The sequence below is a fragment of the Ursus maritimus genome, unplaced genomic scaffold, assembly GCF_017311325.1.
Source record: "Ursus maritimus isolate PB19 unplaced genomic scaffold, ASM1731132v1 scaffold_18, whole genome shotgun sequence".
Taxonomy (NCBI): Eukaryota; Metazoa; Chordata; class Mammalia; order Carnivora; family Ursidae; genus Ursus; species Ursus maritimus.
The window spans coordinates 2,438,229-2,458,290 of record NW_024424230.1 but is presented as its reverse complement, the minus strand read 5'-3'; the positions used below and the strand labels follow the sequence as shown (position 1 = coordinate 2,458,290).

Below are 20,062 nucleotides of genomic sequence, written 5' to 3'. Positions count from 1 at the left end.
TGGGATCGAGCCCCACATCCGGCTCCTCTGCTATGAGCCTGCTTCTTCCTCTCCCACTCCCCTGCTTGTGTTCGCTCTCTCACTGGCTGTCTCTCTCTGTCGAATAAATAAATAAAATCTTAAAAAAAAAAAAAAGAAAGAAAGAAAGAAAGAAAGAAAGAAAGAAAGAAAGAAAGAAAGAAAGAAAAAGCGCCAACGTGCCCGTGAAATCGCTTAACCGGCCAGCGAGTCGGCCACACACAGGACGGAGAAGGAAGCCGTCCCCGAGCTGCGACAGTCAGAAGTGGGCCCGCCGCTCAGGCCAGGGTCCAGGCGCTGCCGGCCGTGGCAGCACAGCTCGGCAAGCCCGAGAGCGGACTGCACGTCTGCATGGAAACACCCGGAGGGCAGCATGTCATTAATGCCAACGACCGGCTGATGTACAAAATACTCAATAACCCACACGTTCGAACGGCGGGGCCACGCGGCAAGTTAGCCACGGATATTCATTCTCGTCCGTGTGGACCTGTTAACTATTTCGCCACGTTCCTAGTGGTGATGTGAAGACCCAAAGCCGCTTCCCGTCCCAGGAGCGTCCGAGATGTTCCCCATGGAGGCTGTCATCCTATTCTGGGACATTCACAGACATGGGAACCCGCTGCTGCAGGAGCAGAATTCCCAACGTTGCTGGCGTACCTTACATCACCGGCTCACGCTCCCCCACGAGACAGAGCAGCACGGTTTACTCGAGGTGAGGGCAAGACTCAGGATGGGGCCCAGAAGAGCAGAGCTCAGAGCCTGTGAGGGTCCCTCGGTACACCGCCGCCTCCGCGCTCTCCCTAACACCAGCCGTCCCCCCGAACCACGAATCTGGGGTGGGCAGCCCCTCCTGACGTGCCTGGGGCACCTGGGGGCATGCGACAGATCATGGTCCCCAGAGACTTGGAATGACCGTCTCGTTTCTTGCGTGCAGGGAGGGGCAGCCCTGGAAGATGTGGGGAAAGTGTCGGTAAGCATCGGCTTAGAGAAGCTGAACTTGAAGCTAATCTTTCAGTGATGACCACAAATCCTGGAGGTGGGAGAAGACATCTCTGATGCCACAAAATATCCAGGGTCCCTCCATTCCTCAGCTGCCTGCTAGCCTGACATCTTTATGGATTAAGTGAATCAGACATTAGAATGCACTTTCCCCCCTGGGTGGTGGAATGGGGTTTGATAAAGAATCCCGTGCAAATGCCGGACATGAAAGCGAACATGTACACAGACAGCCCTGCCCTTTGGAGCTCAACACAGAAACAAAACAAAGCCACCGCTGGTGGGCGTCCGCCCGCGAGAACGGAGCCCCTGCACCCACCGAGACCGCGAATGGCACAGCGGCCGGCAGCAGGGCTCACGACAGCCGGGGCGAGCGAGCAGCCCACACCTCCACAAGCCGAGGAGGGAACCAACAAATCAGGGGTTGTCCAAAAGAGGGAACGGAGCGCTGACACTCGCCCCCCCTCGGACAGACCTTAAAAACACTGTGCTAAGTGAGAGAAGCCAGTGACAAAGGCCACAAGTGTCAAGTCAGCAAAGCCACAGACAGAGTGGTTTCAAGGGCTGGACACCGTGGGTGGGGGACGGATAGCTGCCAACGGTAGATGCTTTCTCTGGGGTGACAACAAGTTTCCAAACTAGATTAGAGTGGGTATGGCACAATTCTGGGAATATACTAAAACCATTAATTTGCCCAATTAAAACAGGTGAACTTTATGGTATATAAATCCATAAATCTGTTGAAAATGAAAGCAATTAAGGATGTCTCCATTTTACTGCGGTGTCGCGTCAATATAACTTTTCAACAAGCAGAAATCAGAAGACGAAACGGGATATGCTCCGGTTTTTAAGGCAACTGAAAGAAGTTAAAACCTGTTGAGTATTTAATTCTGAATGCCAGTGAATTAACTGCTGATTATGTATCTATCAGAACATCTCTGTGTGTCATGCAATGAAATAATTAGATCCACTGCTCGTCAGAAGAAGATTCTGAGCAAAAATTATAGTCACAGGACTACTGAAAACAACTAAAAAGCCAGAACTTGAATAATTAGTTTACTAAAATGTGACCACCAGACAGTGCTGGTAAGAAGGATGCTGTCAGTCTGAGAATTAAAGATCTAAGTGTAGCAGGTGTCCCTTCTGGCTTCTCTGCTTAACTCCTTTGTCTCCGCTGGGAAACACACTCCTTCTACTGAAAAGCCCCTTGCAGGGACTCACGCACCCAACAAGGAGCGGGTGAGAGTGGCCCTCTAGGCTCCCCCGTGGGGTGGCGTCCTCCACCTGGAAGAGTGCTGTGATCCTGCCTCCAGAGCATTCTGGGCATGACACGGTGGTGGGGAAAAGGCAGGAGCATAGCACAGCAAACGTGTTTATGACCTCTGGCTAAGGGGGCGGGGGTGGAACAAACGGGGGCCTGATGACCTGAAGAGGGGGGATGGCAGGAGAATCCACGGTTCTCGTGACAAGACCACCGTGTTACTGATGTCATTCCCCCCCACACCGCGGCCCCGCGGGTATGACAGTCTGTCCCCCCCACGCCGCGGCCCCGCGGGTATGACAGTCTGCATCCTATGGATGTCAGTAGTGAGGCCCAAGGAGGTCAAAGCAGAAAACACTCGCTTAAACAAGCGAGAGTCAGATTTGAAGCCGGCTGGAAAGCAATGTCCAAGAGGCAGGGTGTCTACTGTTTGGTTCACTGCTGTCCCCCTGCACTCACACGAGATGCAGAATGGAGAACGTCCTAGTCTGGCCCCCGTTCAAACCCGAACGAAGAAAGCTCCGGTCTAGTTTCTGTCTTTGAAGCTCCTGGAGGTGTAGGGTCCAAGTACAGACCCTACGCCAGAAGGTCTGCAAGGAGTGTTTTGCCCACGTGAGGGTGTCGGAGCTCAGATGTGCTCACCTTCAGGAAAGGTCACGGCTGTTGTCCACCCCTGTCTGTGCACCACTATTTCTGGTCCCACGCAGATGTCACTGGGGAGCCCCCGACCACCTATGACTCCCTGGGGGATGCCCACTCCCATAGCCACAGAAACAGGTACTGTTTGGGGTTTTGCTGACTGTGGGCATTGTCACTGCTGATGTCCTAAACAGGGTGCCAACAGCAAGGACAAAACTGACATGTTCTCGTTGAGCAATTCTCTCCCGCATTCTTGTCCTCTCTTGACTTGGAGAAGCTCCACGTCCCCAGAGCACGACTGCTCCACAGAAGCATTTCCAAACCTGCGCGCTGCTGACTCATCGGGGTGTAGCTGGCAAAGAACGCTTCTCTCCTGGCTCGAGAATCTTGCCGAAGAGAGAAGCAGTTGCAAAAATAAAGACTCGAAAACTCACATAATTTTTGAAAATAAACTAGGGTTCTGAAACACAAAAATAGCATTCTACTTATATTTTAAATGTCAAATTACGTACTTTCTCCCCTTTCTAAGCCTTGCTGGCGCTGACAGCCAGTTACCGGGTCCTTCTCGGCACACCCCAGGACTGGAACCCAGCTGCACACTGCTCAGTGGAACGTTCTGTGTCAATGGCTTAGGAAGTCCCACCTTCGGAGAATTTATGCCGGGTTTGTACAGTATTTCAAAGGGATGGTTCCTTTGTGAGTGAGTCAAAGTGCTGCCGATTGTCCCAGGCATCTGAACTTTGAAGGACCATTTACTGGAACCCAAGGAGCATGCATATACGACATGACCCTGTTCCTAACGTCCGAGCCCCTTGGTCTCCGCTCCACCCCACCGACCCGCAGGACGGCCTGGCCTAGGGTTCCTCAATTTTCTCTTTGTTGTCGTGCTTCCCCCCACCCCGCCCCGGCTGGCTCCTCACCCCCACACGATTGTAGATACTTATTGCTCTCATTCAGTTTTAATGGAAGTGAGGAAGAAGGACTTGGGGGATGGGACAGCATCCCCTGCACAGTGAGGCGGATTCCTCCGTAGGAGACGAGCCAGGACCAGAACCTGGTGTGCAGAAGGAGACGCAGGGGGTGCCCACGTCCTGCAGGGTAAACGTACGGCTGTCCTTTCCCAGCGCAAGCAGCCGCGACAGTGCTACCACACTCCACTCAGCAGCTCGCGCGTCACGCACGCAGCCGCGAGGTCCACACGGCCTGCAGACAGACAGACAGACCTCCACCACGGGCCTCTGAACCAGCTCCAGGAGACGCGGGAGAGCCCCTGCCCTCCCTCCCTCTGTGCGTGAGCGTGAGCACGTGTGAGCGTGTCCGTGCATGTGTGAAGAAGTGTGTGCATCAAATTGCACACCACTGTGGCTGGGCTGCACCTGCTTCCAGAAAGACGGACAAATCTTACGCTAAGATCCCCCCGAGATCCCACAGCGTGCTCGGAGTCCCTGCTGTGTTGCCCTCACAAGTGCGTCCCATCACCCCCGCCTCTCCACCTGTGGCTGCCGTGCTTTGATCCCGTCACGTTCCAGTTCTGGGACCACTGGTTGTAACACCTGCTCACGTCTCCGGCTCTTAACAAAGCTTCCGGGAAAAAGAAATTGAACGTTAAGACATGATTTTTTGAAGTAACTTAAATAAAAGTCTCAGCTAGAGGCAGGGGTAGATTGCTTGCTGTCAGAGAGACACGGAGAAAGGTGCCTTCCTATGTGCACTTTATGTAAGTTATAAAGTCCTGAGATAAAAATGGCCTGAATGCACCAAGTCCAACTAATTTAATATTCCAGGTAGGATGTGCCTAAATTACCTGGACTTCACTTGCTGGCGAAGAACACGTGCATCTCTAACGGCCCTGACCTCGGAGACGCGAACATCCGTAACCACCCCGCCCTCCCGAGCGATAACCTCAAACCCGCCGGCACCGTGCCACACTCATCACCTCGATCAGCAGCCCGCCTGCCCCCACCGTCACTGGTACAGGAGGTCACCGCCGGACAGACGTGGGGCTGCTTCTCTGGGTCTGGACGTGTACGGGGAGGTTTGGGGGGCCCAGGAGCATGGCTGATGGAGGGCAGTGACACCCCCGTAGAGCGGGAAGCCTGGGCTGAAGCAAGGACCTGCCCTTCACTCGACCCTTTGTGGCTGCGAGCCAGGGGGCTGCGGGGTGGGCAGCGCGGACTGAGGACCACTGACAGCCTTCCTGGCACATCACACATCGCAGCTCCAAGGAGAACACCGGTCGGAAAAGCGGAGCTCAGTCACGGCTGTGGTGTGGATAGGCGGGGTTGGTCGCTGTGGTGGGTAAGGATGGCTGTGGGTCTGGTCGTCTTTGGCCGGCAGCGCTGCCAAACCCAGAGCATAGTGTGCGGTTTTATTTTCCTTTCTAAACACGTCATTTCTTCAGTTTAGAAAATATCGACAGTAACGCTCTTGGTGGAGGTGAGGAAGCGGGGGGCTCACCCCGTAGGGGTTCACGGAACAGACACACCACCCTGCTGTCGGCGGGAGAGGTGACAAGAGGGCGCTGGCCACCTCCGAGCCGCCGCGGCTGGGCGAGGTGTGCGTGAGCGCCGCTCTGCCTGCCGGCGGGTCCCGTCCACAGGCCCCAGGCTCCCGGACGTGCTCTTGGTGCTGAGGCTTCGGGAGGGGACGGTCCCCCGCCCTGCAGCTCCCAGGTTCGCCCTGCAAGTTCCCACAGGGGGCGAGGCGGAATGGGAAATGGTGACTTTTACCGACGGGAGCCAAACACGGGCACGTTCCAACCGCAGGCCTGAGACCCAGCAGGCTCGTTCGTCAGCCGCACAGCGGCTGGTCAGACAGAGGGGTCCACGGAGGGGCCAGGACGGTCATGCGTCCCCGGGCCACGAGCTGGGGTTGCTGGCCACTGGCCGAAGCCCCTGCAGCTGCTATTTGCGCGTTTGTAAGGTCTGTGTTCCCTCTTTGTTCTGGATGTCTTTCAGTTGTCCTATTGTGGCCCGGATGGCCTCAAGTGACTCCTAGCCGCCCATTTGATGGCGAAGGCCAGGCCCAGTGGGCTAAGTGCGCAGGCAACCACCGTCAGGCCTCTGTGACTCCGGAGGGGATGCCCAGCACGCTTGCGGCATGCACAAGCATCGTTCTCTCCTGGCACGAGCCTCCGCCAGACCCAGGGTCGCCTCGCAGGACACGCTCTGCCCATGCAGCTGCCTGCAGGCCCCCCCGGCCTCCTTCCCGGAGCAGCACATCCCCCCTCCTCACCTGACCTCACCTGCAGACCGCGCAGGGAGGTGTTGGGAACGTGTGCGAGCCCGTGCCCACCTCGGAGAACCCTCCCTCAACTCCAGAATGTGAAACAGTATTCGCTCCTATCTAAACTCAGGAGGTTGTAGACAACCGCCAACGCTAGCCCTGCTATGACGAGTTGCTGTGGCCTCAGGGGGCCGGGAGGCCAGCAGCGCCTGCCACAAGGGCAAGGATATGCCCAGCTGGGCGCAGTGCACCTGTCTCTGCAGTCGGGGGGCGTCCTGCAGGGCGGCGCTCTCCGCGGGAGGCACCAGGAGCTGGGGAGCAGCCACTCCCCACAGGGGCTGCGTGGCCCAGGGTTTCACCGTTATGGGGAATTTATATGGAAAAACTACAAACCGTAGCCAAGGACAACCGTTTTTATGAAAGTGCTGGAATGAAGGTAGTCTTAGCAATTCCTAATTTAAAGAACAAAGGCAACTCCCAGCGTTTCAGAGATACTCTGTCAGTGGGAAGAACACTTCCCCACATGCGCATGCGCACCCACACGCACACGAGCACGTGCACACACATGTTCTGATGCCCGTCACTCGCTCAGCAGCAGCACAAGGCAGAGCTTCTCACGACTCAGGGTTAGGAGGCGTTGTTCTCAGAGTACAGCGGTTCGCAAGTCTGCCTTAGAGCGAGGAGAGGACAGGGCAGCAGGGAGAGGTGGGGTCCCTCGGATCACTGCATTATCACACATGCTGACTAAGCCGCACGGCCAGGCCCGTCAAGGAGGTGGGCGGCCCTGTGTCTGCATGCTGAGCTCCCCTTCCGCGGGCACCGGGGGACGCAGACAACACGCCGTGCATGGTGAGCCGGACTCCCGGCAGCAGGAGGCAGCGTCCCCCGATCCTGGCTCCCCTCCTCTTGGCCAGACAGGGCCATGTGATGGCCTGTGTGCTGGGGTCACAGAACCACTTCTGGCCCATGGAGTGTCAGTGGAAGTGATGGACGCTGTGTCCCTGCAGGGCACGCCACCCTCTGGCTGCGCACACCCCCAGGAGCAGCAGCCTGGGTCTCTGAGTCACTGCTGGGGGAGAGCTGCCTGACCTTGCTGGGCTCTGACATGGGTAAAGCCAAGACATCGAGCTCTGAGATTCTGGTGTTCGCTTGGTAGGCTGGCATTGCCCACCTGTCCTAATGCAGCTCTCTGCTAAGTAGGCTGGTCAGAGGGGACCTCACTGAGAAGGAGACATGTGGGCACAGACCAGACTGGAAGGGGTGGGGAGCTTGCCACCAGATGTCCGGGGAAGAGTGTTTCAGGGGGAGGGCACAGCCTGTGCAAAGACCCCATGCTCCAGGAACAGAGAACAGCGGGGTGAGGGAGGCAGGGGAGTGTGGGAGGTGCAGTCAGAGGCCCCTGGAGCCCACAGGGGCCCACAGACTGTGGCAAGGTGGCGGGGCGCTGGGCAGGGAGGGGTGTGCACTGGGCTGTGTGCTCTGTGACGGTGTGAGAGGAGAGGGGCTGGGCGTGAAGGCGGGGGTCTGCACAGAAGAAGAAGACAGAGGGGGCTCCCGGAATCATCCAGCTACGTGCCGATGGTGGCGTGGACCACGGTGGTGCATAGGTCAGTGGGTGAGTGCCTATTCCACGAGCATGCTGGGGTTCTGGGGGCATAAGAGACCAGTGCTGCCAGCAGAGGAGTGCCAGCAACACCCCTCCCTGCTGCCCACGTGGCAGAGGACAGAGAGGCTCCTGGTCCTGCCGAACAGGTCCTCCCGAACAGAGACAGGTCAGCTGTCTCTAGGTACTGGCCTTTGTCGTCTCTCCCATTACTTTCTTCAGACGATCTGTCTGGAAAATGAGCCTTAGCGCAGAAGATTCAGGAAAACGGCACATGACATCCGCACACCTGACATTCAAACGCCACACATACAATTAAATATCATATATGTGTGCAGACTATTCAAGGTGGGATGGGCTTGGCTGGGGAGGCCAGACATTCGCGGACAGGTGCGCCCTGGGTGGAGACAGTGGGTGGCAATGCACATGGCCCCTGCCTCCTCCCTGACGAGCTCTGCTCAGGGCAACTTTGCTTGATGCCATGTATTCCTCACAACAACCGAGAGGTCAGCTGTGAGGTCCCCACTTGCACCGGACACCAAGGCTGCATGTCCTGCCAGAGGCCTGAAGTCCATATGCCGAGTTACTCGGTGATACGGCCTCACCGAAGTAACTAGAGGCCGGGATGGTTGTCCAGCTGCTCGTGGTGGGGGCTGCCACATAGAACCAGACTTCCCACGGGCCCCCAGCTCCCACGCTCACCGCAGGGGCCCTCGGCACTGCCCCCGCACCTGCCCGGGAGCAGCTGTTGGCCAGACAGGAGTAAGCTCCCAGAAAGCAAGGAGGGGCGCCCCCAAGGGGCTGCCTGGGAATGACAACAAGGCCACATAAACCCTCGCAGGTGTGTGGTTTTGAAAGATACAAGTGCCATTCATAGGCAAATGCGCACAATAATATGTCTCCTCTTGTTTCACTGTTTTAAGGTATCTGTCAACCACAGAAATGAAAGCTGCTCTGTTCTCCATGGCCCCCAGGGACAAGCCGTTGTGTCCTGGGGGGGGCTCAGGGCAGGGCCGGGAGCGGGAGCTATGCTCTTGTCTCTGTGCCCTTCAGGCCTCTTTCCTGGCCGGCAGACGCTCATCTCTACGTTGGGGGGTCAGACCCGATGACATCGAATGTTCCTTCAAGTTCCCAACCTGTGGCTGTGACTCCCTGGTTTATATCTGCCCCCAAAACACGCTCAGTATTGATTCTGTCGTTGGCCGAGATACGAGTAACGGGTCCAGGCAGCAATCAAGCCGTCATCAGCAGTACGTTAAAGCCAGCATCCACGATTCTCAAGGGGAGGCTGCCGAGAGCCGTTCTGGGAGGGCGCTGATCACCTTGCCCGAGGACAGGCCACGCGGGGGCCCCAGCAAGCACGGGGCGGATCCCTGGCCTTCAGTTAGTACTGAGTTGGGACAGAATTTTCTATCAGCCATGACTGCTGCTTACTCAGTCCAGTAATCAGGATTGATCAAATACAATTATTACTGAAACAGCAGCTCAAAAACATCTTCTCATGAAAGGGTCTTGGAAACAAAGAAGGCAATGATTTTTTTTGATTGCTGGGTGAAAATCCTCGGGGAACAGCTCTGTCTACGGCACAGAGTATTTTCCAGGTGTGGCCCTGCACACGCTCTTACAGGTCCTCCCCAGCCAGAGGGCCCCCCCCCCCGTCCCTGGAGGAGTTCGAGGGCTGTGCACCAGCCACGCAGGACCGACGAGGCGAGGCCACAAGCGGGACACGTGCCTCAGACCGAGCGCCGAGGTGACAGGAAGCTGAGCATCCCGTTTACTACACGTTACCTGTGGAGCCCATCGCCACAGCCGCCGCGGAAGTGCCCTGTGGTTGCTGACGACCACATGGCCATCTGCGATAAAGACGGGAACAGGAGGAGAGCTCTTACACCTGTTAAACTAACACAGCGGGGCCCCCTCTGAGGAACGCACGCAGACCCCTCCTGACGGTCCCCGGGGGGGCAGGGCTGCCTACAGCTGCACAGTTGTGAGCCTGCTTGTCCGCTCGGGGGGCTTCTCTCACCTCCCCTGCTTCCCTGGAGCAGACGAGCGCAGCGCAGAAATGACACGGCTAACGTGGCGCGGCTGCACCGCCTCCCTCATAAAATGAGAAATTAAACAAACGGACGGCGTCTCATCTCCACCAGGTGGACGTTCAGCTCTTGGCAACTGCCGTATGGTGCACATGCGTGGTCTTACTTGACTCGACCGCGACTTTACGCTTTCTGTATGTTACTCTTTGTGTGTCTTCTTCCCGTGAGCTAACCAGCTCTGTGAAACAAAGACACACGCACATACTTATACTTAGTAGATCGTACTTGCATAAACGTCAGTGTTTCCAGTACGAATACTTTCTTGCTGAACGCCATACATAGATAATTCTATCTCCATTATCTGAGCACTGAGCTGCTGAAGGTTTTCCCCGTGACTCTCCATAGGAGTCTGACCCTACGTGCCGTGCGTCCCTCACTTAGCCACGGGCCCTGCTGTGTGCCGAGGCGGGGAGGCAATGTTCTCACGACCCTGGGATCCTGCAGGCCCGTGCGCGGGCTCACCCGGTGTGCTGGGGACTCATCCCTTCCGCTCTGACTTGGGAGATGTGGGTCATGTCTGGAAGGAGCCACGCTTGTCTGGAAAGAGCAGGGGTGCCCTCTTTTGGGGATTTTGCTCCTTTGTCACTTATAATTTAGGGAGACCCCAGGCTTCCGCTCACCTCAACTGCCCTGCCTGCCCTTGTTCTGTGGCAAGCGAACTCTGGAGGGAGGGGTGGGGATGACTGTTCTGCGTTCCTTGCTGACTGCTTTCCAAATGACGAGGATTGTGCACGACATGTGTGGGTGCACGGTGCAAAAAAGAGCTCAGTAACCGGCCTACCGCAGAATGACCCGGTTCCCCAAAGCTCAGACAACACGTGGTTCTCTAGGCTACCGTGTTTTCTTCCTCTTTGGGTAACCAGGCAAACAGTCCTAAGTAAGACCACATCTAGTCAGAAAACACGTTACAGGAAGAGATTGAGAAGTGCCCTCTCAGGAGTGACTCGCTTAGATCAAGAATCAGCCTTTGCTGGGATTTTCCCATGAAACGAAAAGGTCAACAAAGCCTCTGGCGCATTGATGAGTACGTGATCGGCTCTGGCCTTCCAGGAGGTACGGGGGAAGCCCGCTGGTTTTAGCTGCGCTCTGGGATTCTGAGCGTGCAGTGTGTGACCGGCGGCTCCGGGCACCTGCCGTGGTCTGCCCCTGGCCTCGAACTTCTCTCAGCCCCTCTAATTCTGTCCCTAAGCCAGGACTCTAACCAGCTCAAGGACAATGGTCTTTCCTGACATTCACAGAGACCTTGAGGACTAGACCCTGAGGAAATGTGTCAGGGAAAGGATAAGGGCCGTTTGTCTGACACGTGGACAACATGACTGCTGGGAGCTTGAAGATTATCGCTACATGGGTGCCGATGACTCAGGGCTCACAGAACATCGCAAAAGCATGGGTTTTTAAAATGTTTTTTATGATACTCGGAGAACTGTGTAGTCAGGAAAAGTGGGAGACAGCTGCCGATTTCATTTGAAATGACATTTGTACAACATTTCCTAATTTAAAAAGAATGCTCAGATATATTTTCCAAGGTTATACAGTCAAGATTGACAGCCAAGATCCATTTAGCTTCTTTTTCCCTCGCCACTCTGCCCCCTTTAGACCAGGGTTTCTCTGGATTCCAGGAAAGCATCAGGAGTGGGGGATTCTCTTAAGTTCAGAAGCAGATGCCGGGCGGCTCTGCAGGGACTCCCGGTCTGTATGAGTCAGGCTTGCTGAGCACAGAACCGCGGGAGCTGCGAGGCCCCCCCCAGGCCACCCTCATTCAAGGGCAGATGCCGTCAGACCGCACACTCCTCACACCTGCCCTCTGCTGTGACTCGGCCTGGATCCGGGGTCAGCTGCCTGTGTCGTGAAGGTGATGATTAGGGATTGTTTCCTGACCACGTGAGGGCTGCACCACAGCCCCCGTGGGAGCGAGCCCGGGGCTCTAGCCCTGGGAAGCCAGAGCAAACTGCACAGCGGCGTCTGCCTGTGCCACTGTGCTTCACATCAGAAGACAGACGCAAGTGTGTGCCACGGTGCACACGGGTGCACGGCCGACCCTGCAGGCTCGGCCTCCAAGCTGAGCGTCTACGGGAGTGTGTTGACAAGCACTGCCTTCGGGAGAGCGTCGGAAACCAGACCACGCTGACGCCGGTTTAGGGAAACACGCATCATCGAGGACCCTTCTCACGTTACGCGTATCTACGTCACAAGTGCGTGTGCACACGTGTGCAGTGTGTGGGCCCAACGGGAACAGGGTGACGGATACTGCTGTCAACTACCCTGAAAGCTCTTAACCAGGGGAACAATGAGGAAGATGATGTTTGCTTTAAAAATAAGTAAGCTCCACCTAAATCCTTCTTAAAAGGTATTCTTGTCATACAGGAAACCTAAAATTGGACATTCTTATTCTGTCGTTTTCTTTTACGTGTTTATATACACACGGAGTTGGAATATGGGAGCAGAGAGGTAGTCTAGAGAAACCTTTATTTTAGAGACTCGCAGACGGATCTACTCTTGAAATCATCGACACTCAGGTGCTCAGTTCGAATCTGCACTCAGGACGCCGCCGGCGGCTCCTGGCCTCGAGTGCTGGCCTCTTCTCCCTCCGGTAGCTCTGCCCCAGAGCGGTAGGGGCCCCGCGGTGGGAGGGCAGCGGACAGTGCTCCGGCAGCCTCCTCCCTGCCCCGCCCAGTTCCCGGGAAAATCACTGTGCAGCAGGTGCAACCGGGCAAGTGTCTGACCCCCCTGGTTTCCGTCAAACGGATCGGCTTTGTTTTCAGTCTCCATGCCTCTGGGTTATGTTGACTTTCAGGACAGTTTAAGATATTGAGACAGCGGGCAGCAGTACTTCGTCATTATGGGTGTTTACTCAGGATGGAATCACAGGAACGAGAAATTGGGCGGCTTTTCCTGCCAGAGAAGCCAAAGTACTAAGAAACCCTTTTCCTAAGTAAGCAGCGGCCAGGCCGGGGAACGCGGCAAGGAGGCCTGTCTGCCGTGAGCGTCACAGCCTGCAGGCACGCAACAGCGACCAAGGGACAACGACTTCAGTAACCAGAAAACGGCTCCCTTTCCCTCTGATACGCCAGTGAGCCCTCAGGGTCGGGACAGGCTTCCTGCTGCCCCTTCATTCCCACGTCTCTGGGAATTCTTGGAGGAGAACAGAGCAGGGCCCGAGGACAGATCTGCATCGCGTCTCCCTCAGCCGTGTGCTCGTGGGCAAGTCACGGAGCATCGTGTCACATGGGAAAGCTGATTTTTTTAACATTAAAATCAAATGAGAACTCATTCATTCATTCTCTTGCGGGGGCACAGAAATGCAGGTGAGTCGTGTATGGAAACTTTTATAGAAAGTTTACAAAAAGTAACTTTTTATAGAACAAGTAAACTTTTACAGAAAACGGTTATTTTCCAACACCTCCTGAGTCATTCTTTGTGGCTGAAATATCCGGGCTTCGGGACAGTCTCATGTCCCTGTTGGTTTGTTTTATAAGCACGATTAGGTTTCCCACCCACAATGGTCAAATAGATAAGGAGTATCGCACAGCAGGGCTGCGCCTGGGAAGTCTCTGGAGTCTGCATACAGGACGGCACAAAGCGTGAAAGCAAGAACAAGATGGGACAGCTGCCACCGGCCACCTGCGTGGTCACGTTGGGGAGGACGGACCGAGCGCAGGAGGCTGCCCAAGGGGACTTAGCGCACATTCCTACAGCCTCTGCATTTTCAATACTGACAACGACTCACAGATTGCTCATGTGACTGAAAACTTAAAACCTTCCCCAAATGCGTGCATCTGCGCACATACAGCCCCGTCCTCTGGCTTCCCAGTCACATACCAAACACCTCGTTGTCTTCCGAGGCCTCCCGGGAGAGCTGGCGGACGTCCCTCTTCTTGTCAGACTCTCCTGCGCTAGGCCCTCCGTCCTGGAAACAAAGCAGAACAAGACCCTCTCTTAAGATGCAGTGTTTTATCAATGAGATGCTGTGATACATTTTTCTTCTTATAAACTCTCCAGCAGAAAATCGCATCCCTCTGCTCATCGTCCAGCCGTGAGAGACAGTCTCTGGGTTCGGGGTGGGTTTTGTGCAGAGGACTCTGAGTTCCGCCGCTTTTCTCGGCCTGGGCTCGCAAGCATTCTCTTGTGCCAGGGGATATATTCTCATACAAAAGAAACTGAGTAGCACCTGGGATGAAACGTATCAGCTCATCATCCTGCGTGTGCGCCGGAAGCATCCCGCCCGCCCAGTCCCTGTTTGGGTTGCAGGTAGATGGACGCACAGGTAGGAGGGGACAACGAACCTGCCTTCCTTCAATTCCAACTTTGGCCTCCTGGAGGCAGGCAGGGCAGCCCTGGTGCGAGAACGGGCCTTTTCGGGGGCAAAACGATGCCAATGTCCACGCGGCGCCCTGAGGCCACAGAGGAGGAGCTGGGCTAGGCTGCCGCCCGCATCCCCTCTGCTCTGCCGTGGAGCCCTACCAGCAGCACCGGGGTGCACATTCCGTTTAGGTCTAAATTTTAAGGGCATAGACTAGATATGGTTTAGTTTCTTCCTATTTGTTTAATCAAGTGTATCTCATTAGTGTGACAGGGAGTGCAACTACAAAAGGCCTGCCTGCACCCCTCAGCATCTCCGCGCCCCTCCACATCTCTGCGCCCCTCCCCATGCCTGCGCCCCTCCGCATGTCCACATCCCCGCACCGCCCCAGCAGCTCTGTTGGGCCTCGCTCCGCTCACTGCTCTGTGACTTGCTTTGGTCTGGTAACCGGGGACCCTGGTGGTGGCTTCAAGCGGCCAGCACAGCACCGTCTGACCTGCCCTGGCGGCCAGAGCGCGAGGCCCGCACTTCAGTTACTCCCACCAGCGCCACCAGACTCCTGCCCTTGACCGTGGACCTGGTTTGCGTTTTTCTGGGTTATGACCAGCACCACGGGAGCTGGCAGGCCACATGCACAAGGGGACATTCCCGGACACTGCCCTGGCGGCCTGCTACGCCCTGCAGCCTCTCTCTGGCCTCCACCCTTCTCTGTATCACTTTTTCCCAGGCCTCTCTCATTCCCCAAGTCTCCAGCTAGGACCGAGAGATAGGTATTCTTCCTGTTGTACATTCATCTCCTTCTGAAGAGCAAGGCAGGCACAGTCACTAAGGATGCAAGCTCTTGAGCCAGACTGCTTGGGAGTATACTCTGGCTTGGCTTTTATTTATTAGCTGTGTGACCTTGGACAAGTCACTTAACCTCTCTGTGCTTCGGTTTCCTTGTCTATAAAAAAGAAGAAATAGTGACATTGCATGGTTGCGTGTTGTGGTTGTAACGAGGGTTAAGAAAGTTAATATTTGTAAGTGCTCTGAACATACTTGGCACACAGGAACTGTTCTATGAATGTTTGTTAAATAAAAACGGAAACTGGGGGAAAAGGTGACAATCCTCCCTTCTGCTGCCTTGGCTCTGGCACCTAGCTGCCTCCTCCCCCAGCTTGGTCCCCAAGCCTTGTCTTACAGCAGGCATGTTTGACCCGCTCAGCTTCCCCGCTCCCCTCCTCGAGGGACTCCCCTCCCTTGTTGTGACAGATCTCTGGGAGGCTCGAGAGTGGGCACGTGGCTCTGAGGGCGGGAACCAGCTGTGTGGAAGTTCCTGGAGCCGAGCTGGACTGCCACCACCTCAGGGCCACTGCCAGCACTGCGTGCTCCCTGGGCCAGGTGGGCCAGAAAGCCTGGGGGGTGGGGGGGTGCAGGGAGAGAGATGCCCTTTGTGAAACCAGTGGGTGTTCCCCTGGGCCCGTCTCTGTACTTCTCCCTCCCTCCCAGGTCTCAGGGCTTTGAGTGGGGTTTGCCACTTGCAACAAAAACTGTCTTGACTAATAGGAGTCTTCTTGTGAGGAAGCCATACGTTATTACCCCATCAACAGAAGGTCTGATTCAGACCGGGACAGATTCCCGGGTAGGGGTAGGGACGAGCCCATGCAGGCAGCCAGCAGGTGGGAGAGAAGGTGAGACCCAGGCAGCAGGGGACCTCGGGGAGGCAGAGGCCAGCCCTCTGGATTCACAGCAGGAGGCCCTCTGCTCCCGATCCCCGTCCCCCAGAGCCCTCTGGAAGCCTCCACCCCAAACAAGCGAGGGGTCTCCATTCCACCACTGGGCAGGCAGGATCGGATGAGAGGGTGAGAGCCCACCAACCAACATTCGTAATCTCGTTCCCACACGTACATGAGAGCCGATGTTACATATGTCAGAGGCGTATTGATAATTAACACCCAAATCACGGAGGAGGGGAGAGGTTTGCGTCCACCTTCCCCAGTGAAGCTGCTGTTACCGGTCAGTCCATAAACTAACTTGGTGTTTCCCGGACTGAGATCCCCCAGTCTCACCCAACAACTCTGAACAGTGACTAGTGCTCCAGCTCGCTAGCAACCGAAGACACACACGGTAGTGCTCCCCCTCGCTAGCAACTGAAGACACACACGGTAGTGCTCCCGCTCGCTAGCAACTGAGGATACACACGGCAGTGCTCCCCCTCGCTAGCAACTGAAGACACACACGGTAGTGCTCCCGCTCGCTAGCAACCGAGGATACACACGGTAGTGCTCCAGCTCGCTAGCAACTGAAGATACACACGGTAGTGCTCCCCCTCGCTAGCGCTCCCCCTCGCTAGCAACCGAGGATACACATGGTAGTGCTCCTGCTCGCTAGCAACCGAGGATACACACGGTAGTGCTCCAGCTCGCTAGCAACTGAAGATACACATGGTAGTGCTCCAGCTTGCTAGCAACTGAGGATACACACGGTAGTGCTCCAGCTCGCTAGCAACTGAAGATACACACGGTAGTGCTCCAGCTCGCTAGCAACTGAAGACACACACGGTAGTGCTCCAGCTCGCTAACAACTGAGGATACACACAGTAGTGTTCCAGCTCGCTAGCAACTGAAGACACACACGGTAGTGCTCCCGCTCGCTAGCAACGGAGGATACACACGGTAGTGCTCCAGCTCGCTAGCAACTGAAGATACACACGGTAGTGCTCCAGCTCGCTAGCAACTGAAGACACACACGGTAGTGCTCCAGCTCGCTAACAACTGAGGATACACACGGTAGTGCTCCAGCTCGCTAGCAACTGAAGACACACACGGTAGTGCTCCAGCTCTCTAACAACTGAGGATACACACGGTAGTGCTCCAGCTCGCTAGCAACTGAAGACACACACGGTAGTGCTCCCGCTCGCTAGCAACGGAGGATACACACGGTAGTGCTCCAGCTCGCTAGCAACGGAGGATACACACGGTAGCGCTCCAGCTCGCTAGCAACGGAGGATACACACGGTAGTGCTCCAGCTCGCTAGCAACTGAGGATACACACGGTAGTGCTCCAGCTCGCTAGCAACTGAGGATACACACGGTAGTGCTCCAGCTCGCTAGCAACTGAGGATACACATGGCAAAACGGGAGTAAGATGGGATTTTCCAGCACATTGACAAGGTTGGGAAGCCACTCCCAGTGGTGTTGGGGATTCGGGGAAACAGGAAGTCGCTGGGAACTGGGATAAACATTCACAGCCTTTTCTGTGGGACAGAGGACAACAGAAACCAAGCTGTCCCTCTGCCTGGAACACCCGTGCCAGCCTCCTGCCCTCAGGGTCTGGGCAGGTCAGGGTGTGGGGGAAGGTATCTGGGAGCGAGGCCCTCACCCTGCCCGGCCCCTTGCCACTTCCCTGCCTGTCCCCAGCTCCTCCTCCTCGCCAGGGTGGATCCGAGCTCCTCCCCACGGCAGACTCCCTGGGGACTCCGTGGTCTCTCCCCACCACACTGCAAAGTGTCTGAGAACAGGGACCTTGCCTTATAACCCAGCAAGTGCTGGAGAGAAAACCATTCAACTGTTATGTTTAAAATGGGGAACTTTTGTTTCAGCAGAGGAAGCCAAAGGTGGCTCACCACGCATTTTTCTGTATCTCCCTATCTAATTCTGGAGGAGGGTAAAACTTGGAACAGGGAACACTTCTGGATAGATTGTTCCATCAGCTGGAGGTTCACGTCACGTGCCCTGGTTCACACCTCGCTTTGAGGCTAACCTCAATGCCGTATTCTTCACTAAATACAAAATAAGTGTTACTGGAGAAGTCATTAATTCAGTACAATTCAGCCGCCATTTTTATTCATTATGGGTGCGTTTTTCCATGCGTCGTCATTTAAAATCAGGATGCCCGTACGGTTCCCAGCGTCTTCCAGTTAGAACTGGCGACACCTTCCTTCCTGGTGTAAAATCCCTCCGAGTCTCAGAGATGAGAGCATTTTGGGGTCTGAGCGAAAGCTTGATATTTAGAGCAAATCACCCTGCCGTCAGTGGCTGGGGGTCGATGACACGGTCACACAGGCTCACCACCTCTGCGGGGGCTGGCGGGCTATCGTGGCGAGCGATGGTTGGCGCCCTCCGCCCGCACCTGCTCTCCTGCGGCAACACAGCGCCCACCGTCTACTCCGTGAAGGAGCCGGGGGGGCGCGTGCAGGCGTGAGGACAGACAGGACCTCCAGGCTCACCCCACCTCTCCCACCTCCTGAGTGACGAGCCCACAGAGCGTGTGGAAATCCACTGACTAATTTCTGTCCAAATAAAAAGATTTTTCTGAGCCCTGACGCTGCTGCTCTTCCACGAATATAAAATATATCCTTATGAATAACACATTTTCAATAAGCAAAATGTCCAAAGCAAAGCAAACACCATCAAGATGACGTGTGTTAAACGTAAGGGAACTTTCATGGCAAAGAAATAAAAGCTTCCTGTAAACGATGAAACACAAAACACTCAGATATGTGAAGAGGGCCAGTCCCCGTGAGCCGGGACCCAGAGTGTCATTGCCGCAATGTGTCCTGATTCTCAAATCGTGTCTGCGACTGCCAGTGTCTAGACATGTTTCAAGCCCTTGTGGTTTCTTCCTTACAGACACTGCTTCTGTGTACATGTATTTGACATGTTTTTGCTTATTTAGACAGGACAAGACACAAATTTAGCACTCAGTGTGACATCGTACAATCAGCCATCTGTGTACCTATATTATCTGAGCCACAGAGTCTTGGTCTTTTTGTTTTTAAACAAAATGCATTTATTTCAGGGGCCTCTGGCCCCTGGTCAGGTGGCTGTTCCAGGGTCCCACCTGGCTGCTGTGGCCAAGAGTGCACGAATCTCCAGAACCCCCAAGCCCCTCAAATCCCACAGCCAGCCACCAACATTACTCCCTGTGCTGAGCTGCACTGGGCCCCTTAAAAAGGTCCGCCCACACTCCAGCCCCTATATCTGGGGTGCTGACTTTGCTCAGGATCAGGGTTACTGCAGCTGTGATTAGACAGGATGAGGTCACCCTGGGTGGTGGGTGGGCCTCTAACCCAGTGACGAGTGTCTTTATAAGAGGAAATGTAGACACGAGACACAGACACACAGGGAGAAGGCCAAGTGCCCACCGAGGGATGTGTCCCCAACCAAGGAAAGCCAAGGGCTACTGGACGCCACCAGCTTCTAGGACAGAGGCCTGGAGCACAGTCTCTTCAGAGGACCCACCCCGGCTGACCCCCGGGCTCTGGACTCCGGTCTCAGGACTGAGAGAGAACAGGATCTTGGCGTTTTTAGCTCCAGTCTGTGGAACTTGGCTGCAGAAGCCTCAGGAAGTGAACACACGTCCTTCCATCTGTAGCAGAAACAGTTCTGGATGTTGACTTCAACAGTGAAAGAGAAAGAAGAAAGTGCATTTTTTGGTATTAAGGCATTTCTAGGGCTTGTGCTGCTGTGCGGGCAGGCGACGGAGCGTCCAGGAAGGGAGGGCCGCGGGGACAGGCCGGGGCGGGCTCGGGGAGCGAGAGGGGTCCTGGGCCGCAGCTGAGCGCGAGCCCTCGGGATGCAGAGACTAGGCTGCGCGAGGGGCTCCTGGCCGCTGGCGACACAGCCGGTCTGTACGGAGCAGGGCGGACTCTCTCTACGGGAAACTCGCTCCCTCGCTCTCTTTTATTTTCTTTAAGAGGCAGAACATTGTTCTGGCGCTCAGACTCACTCAGACCCTGTGTGGGCTGCATGCACGTTCAGTTCCAGCCCTCGACTACATCTCAAAGATGTGACAGCCCCCAGCACTGGGACAGGAAGCAACTGAAGAGGTCCTGCCCGGCCGCACCGTCCGGGGTGAGCGGCTCCTCTCGGGCCAGAGCCTGCGGGGGGAGGACCAGGTCACTGCCGTCTCTGCAGCTGCAAAAACCCTCCTGGTTCTTGTTATCT

The 20,062-nt window shown here is 55.7% G+C and overlaps 1 protein-coding gene across 9 annotated transcripts in view; it reads right to left on the bottom strand.

Moving 5' to 3' along the window:
• The window catches only part of LOC103658422 (myelin basic protein), a 114,528-nt gene that overhangs the window by 58,270 nt on the left and 36,196 nt on the right, over positions 1-20,062 (bottom strand). For all 9 annotated transcript variants that reach the window (XM_040632422.1, XM_040632424.1, XM_040632425.1 and 6 more), the window contains one exon: positions 13,655-13,742. In XM_040632422.1, the coding sequence (XP_040488356.1) occupies positions 13,655-13,742 (88 nt within the window). The remainder of the gene's footprint in view (positions 1-13,654; positions 13,743-20,062) is intronic.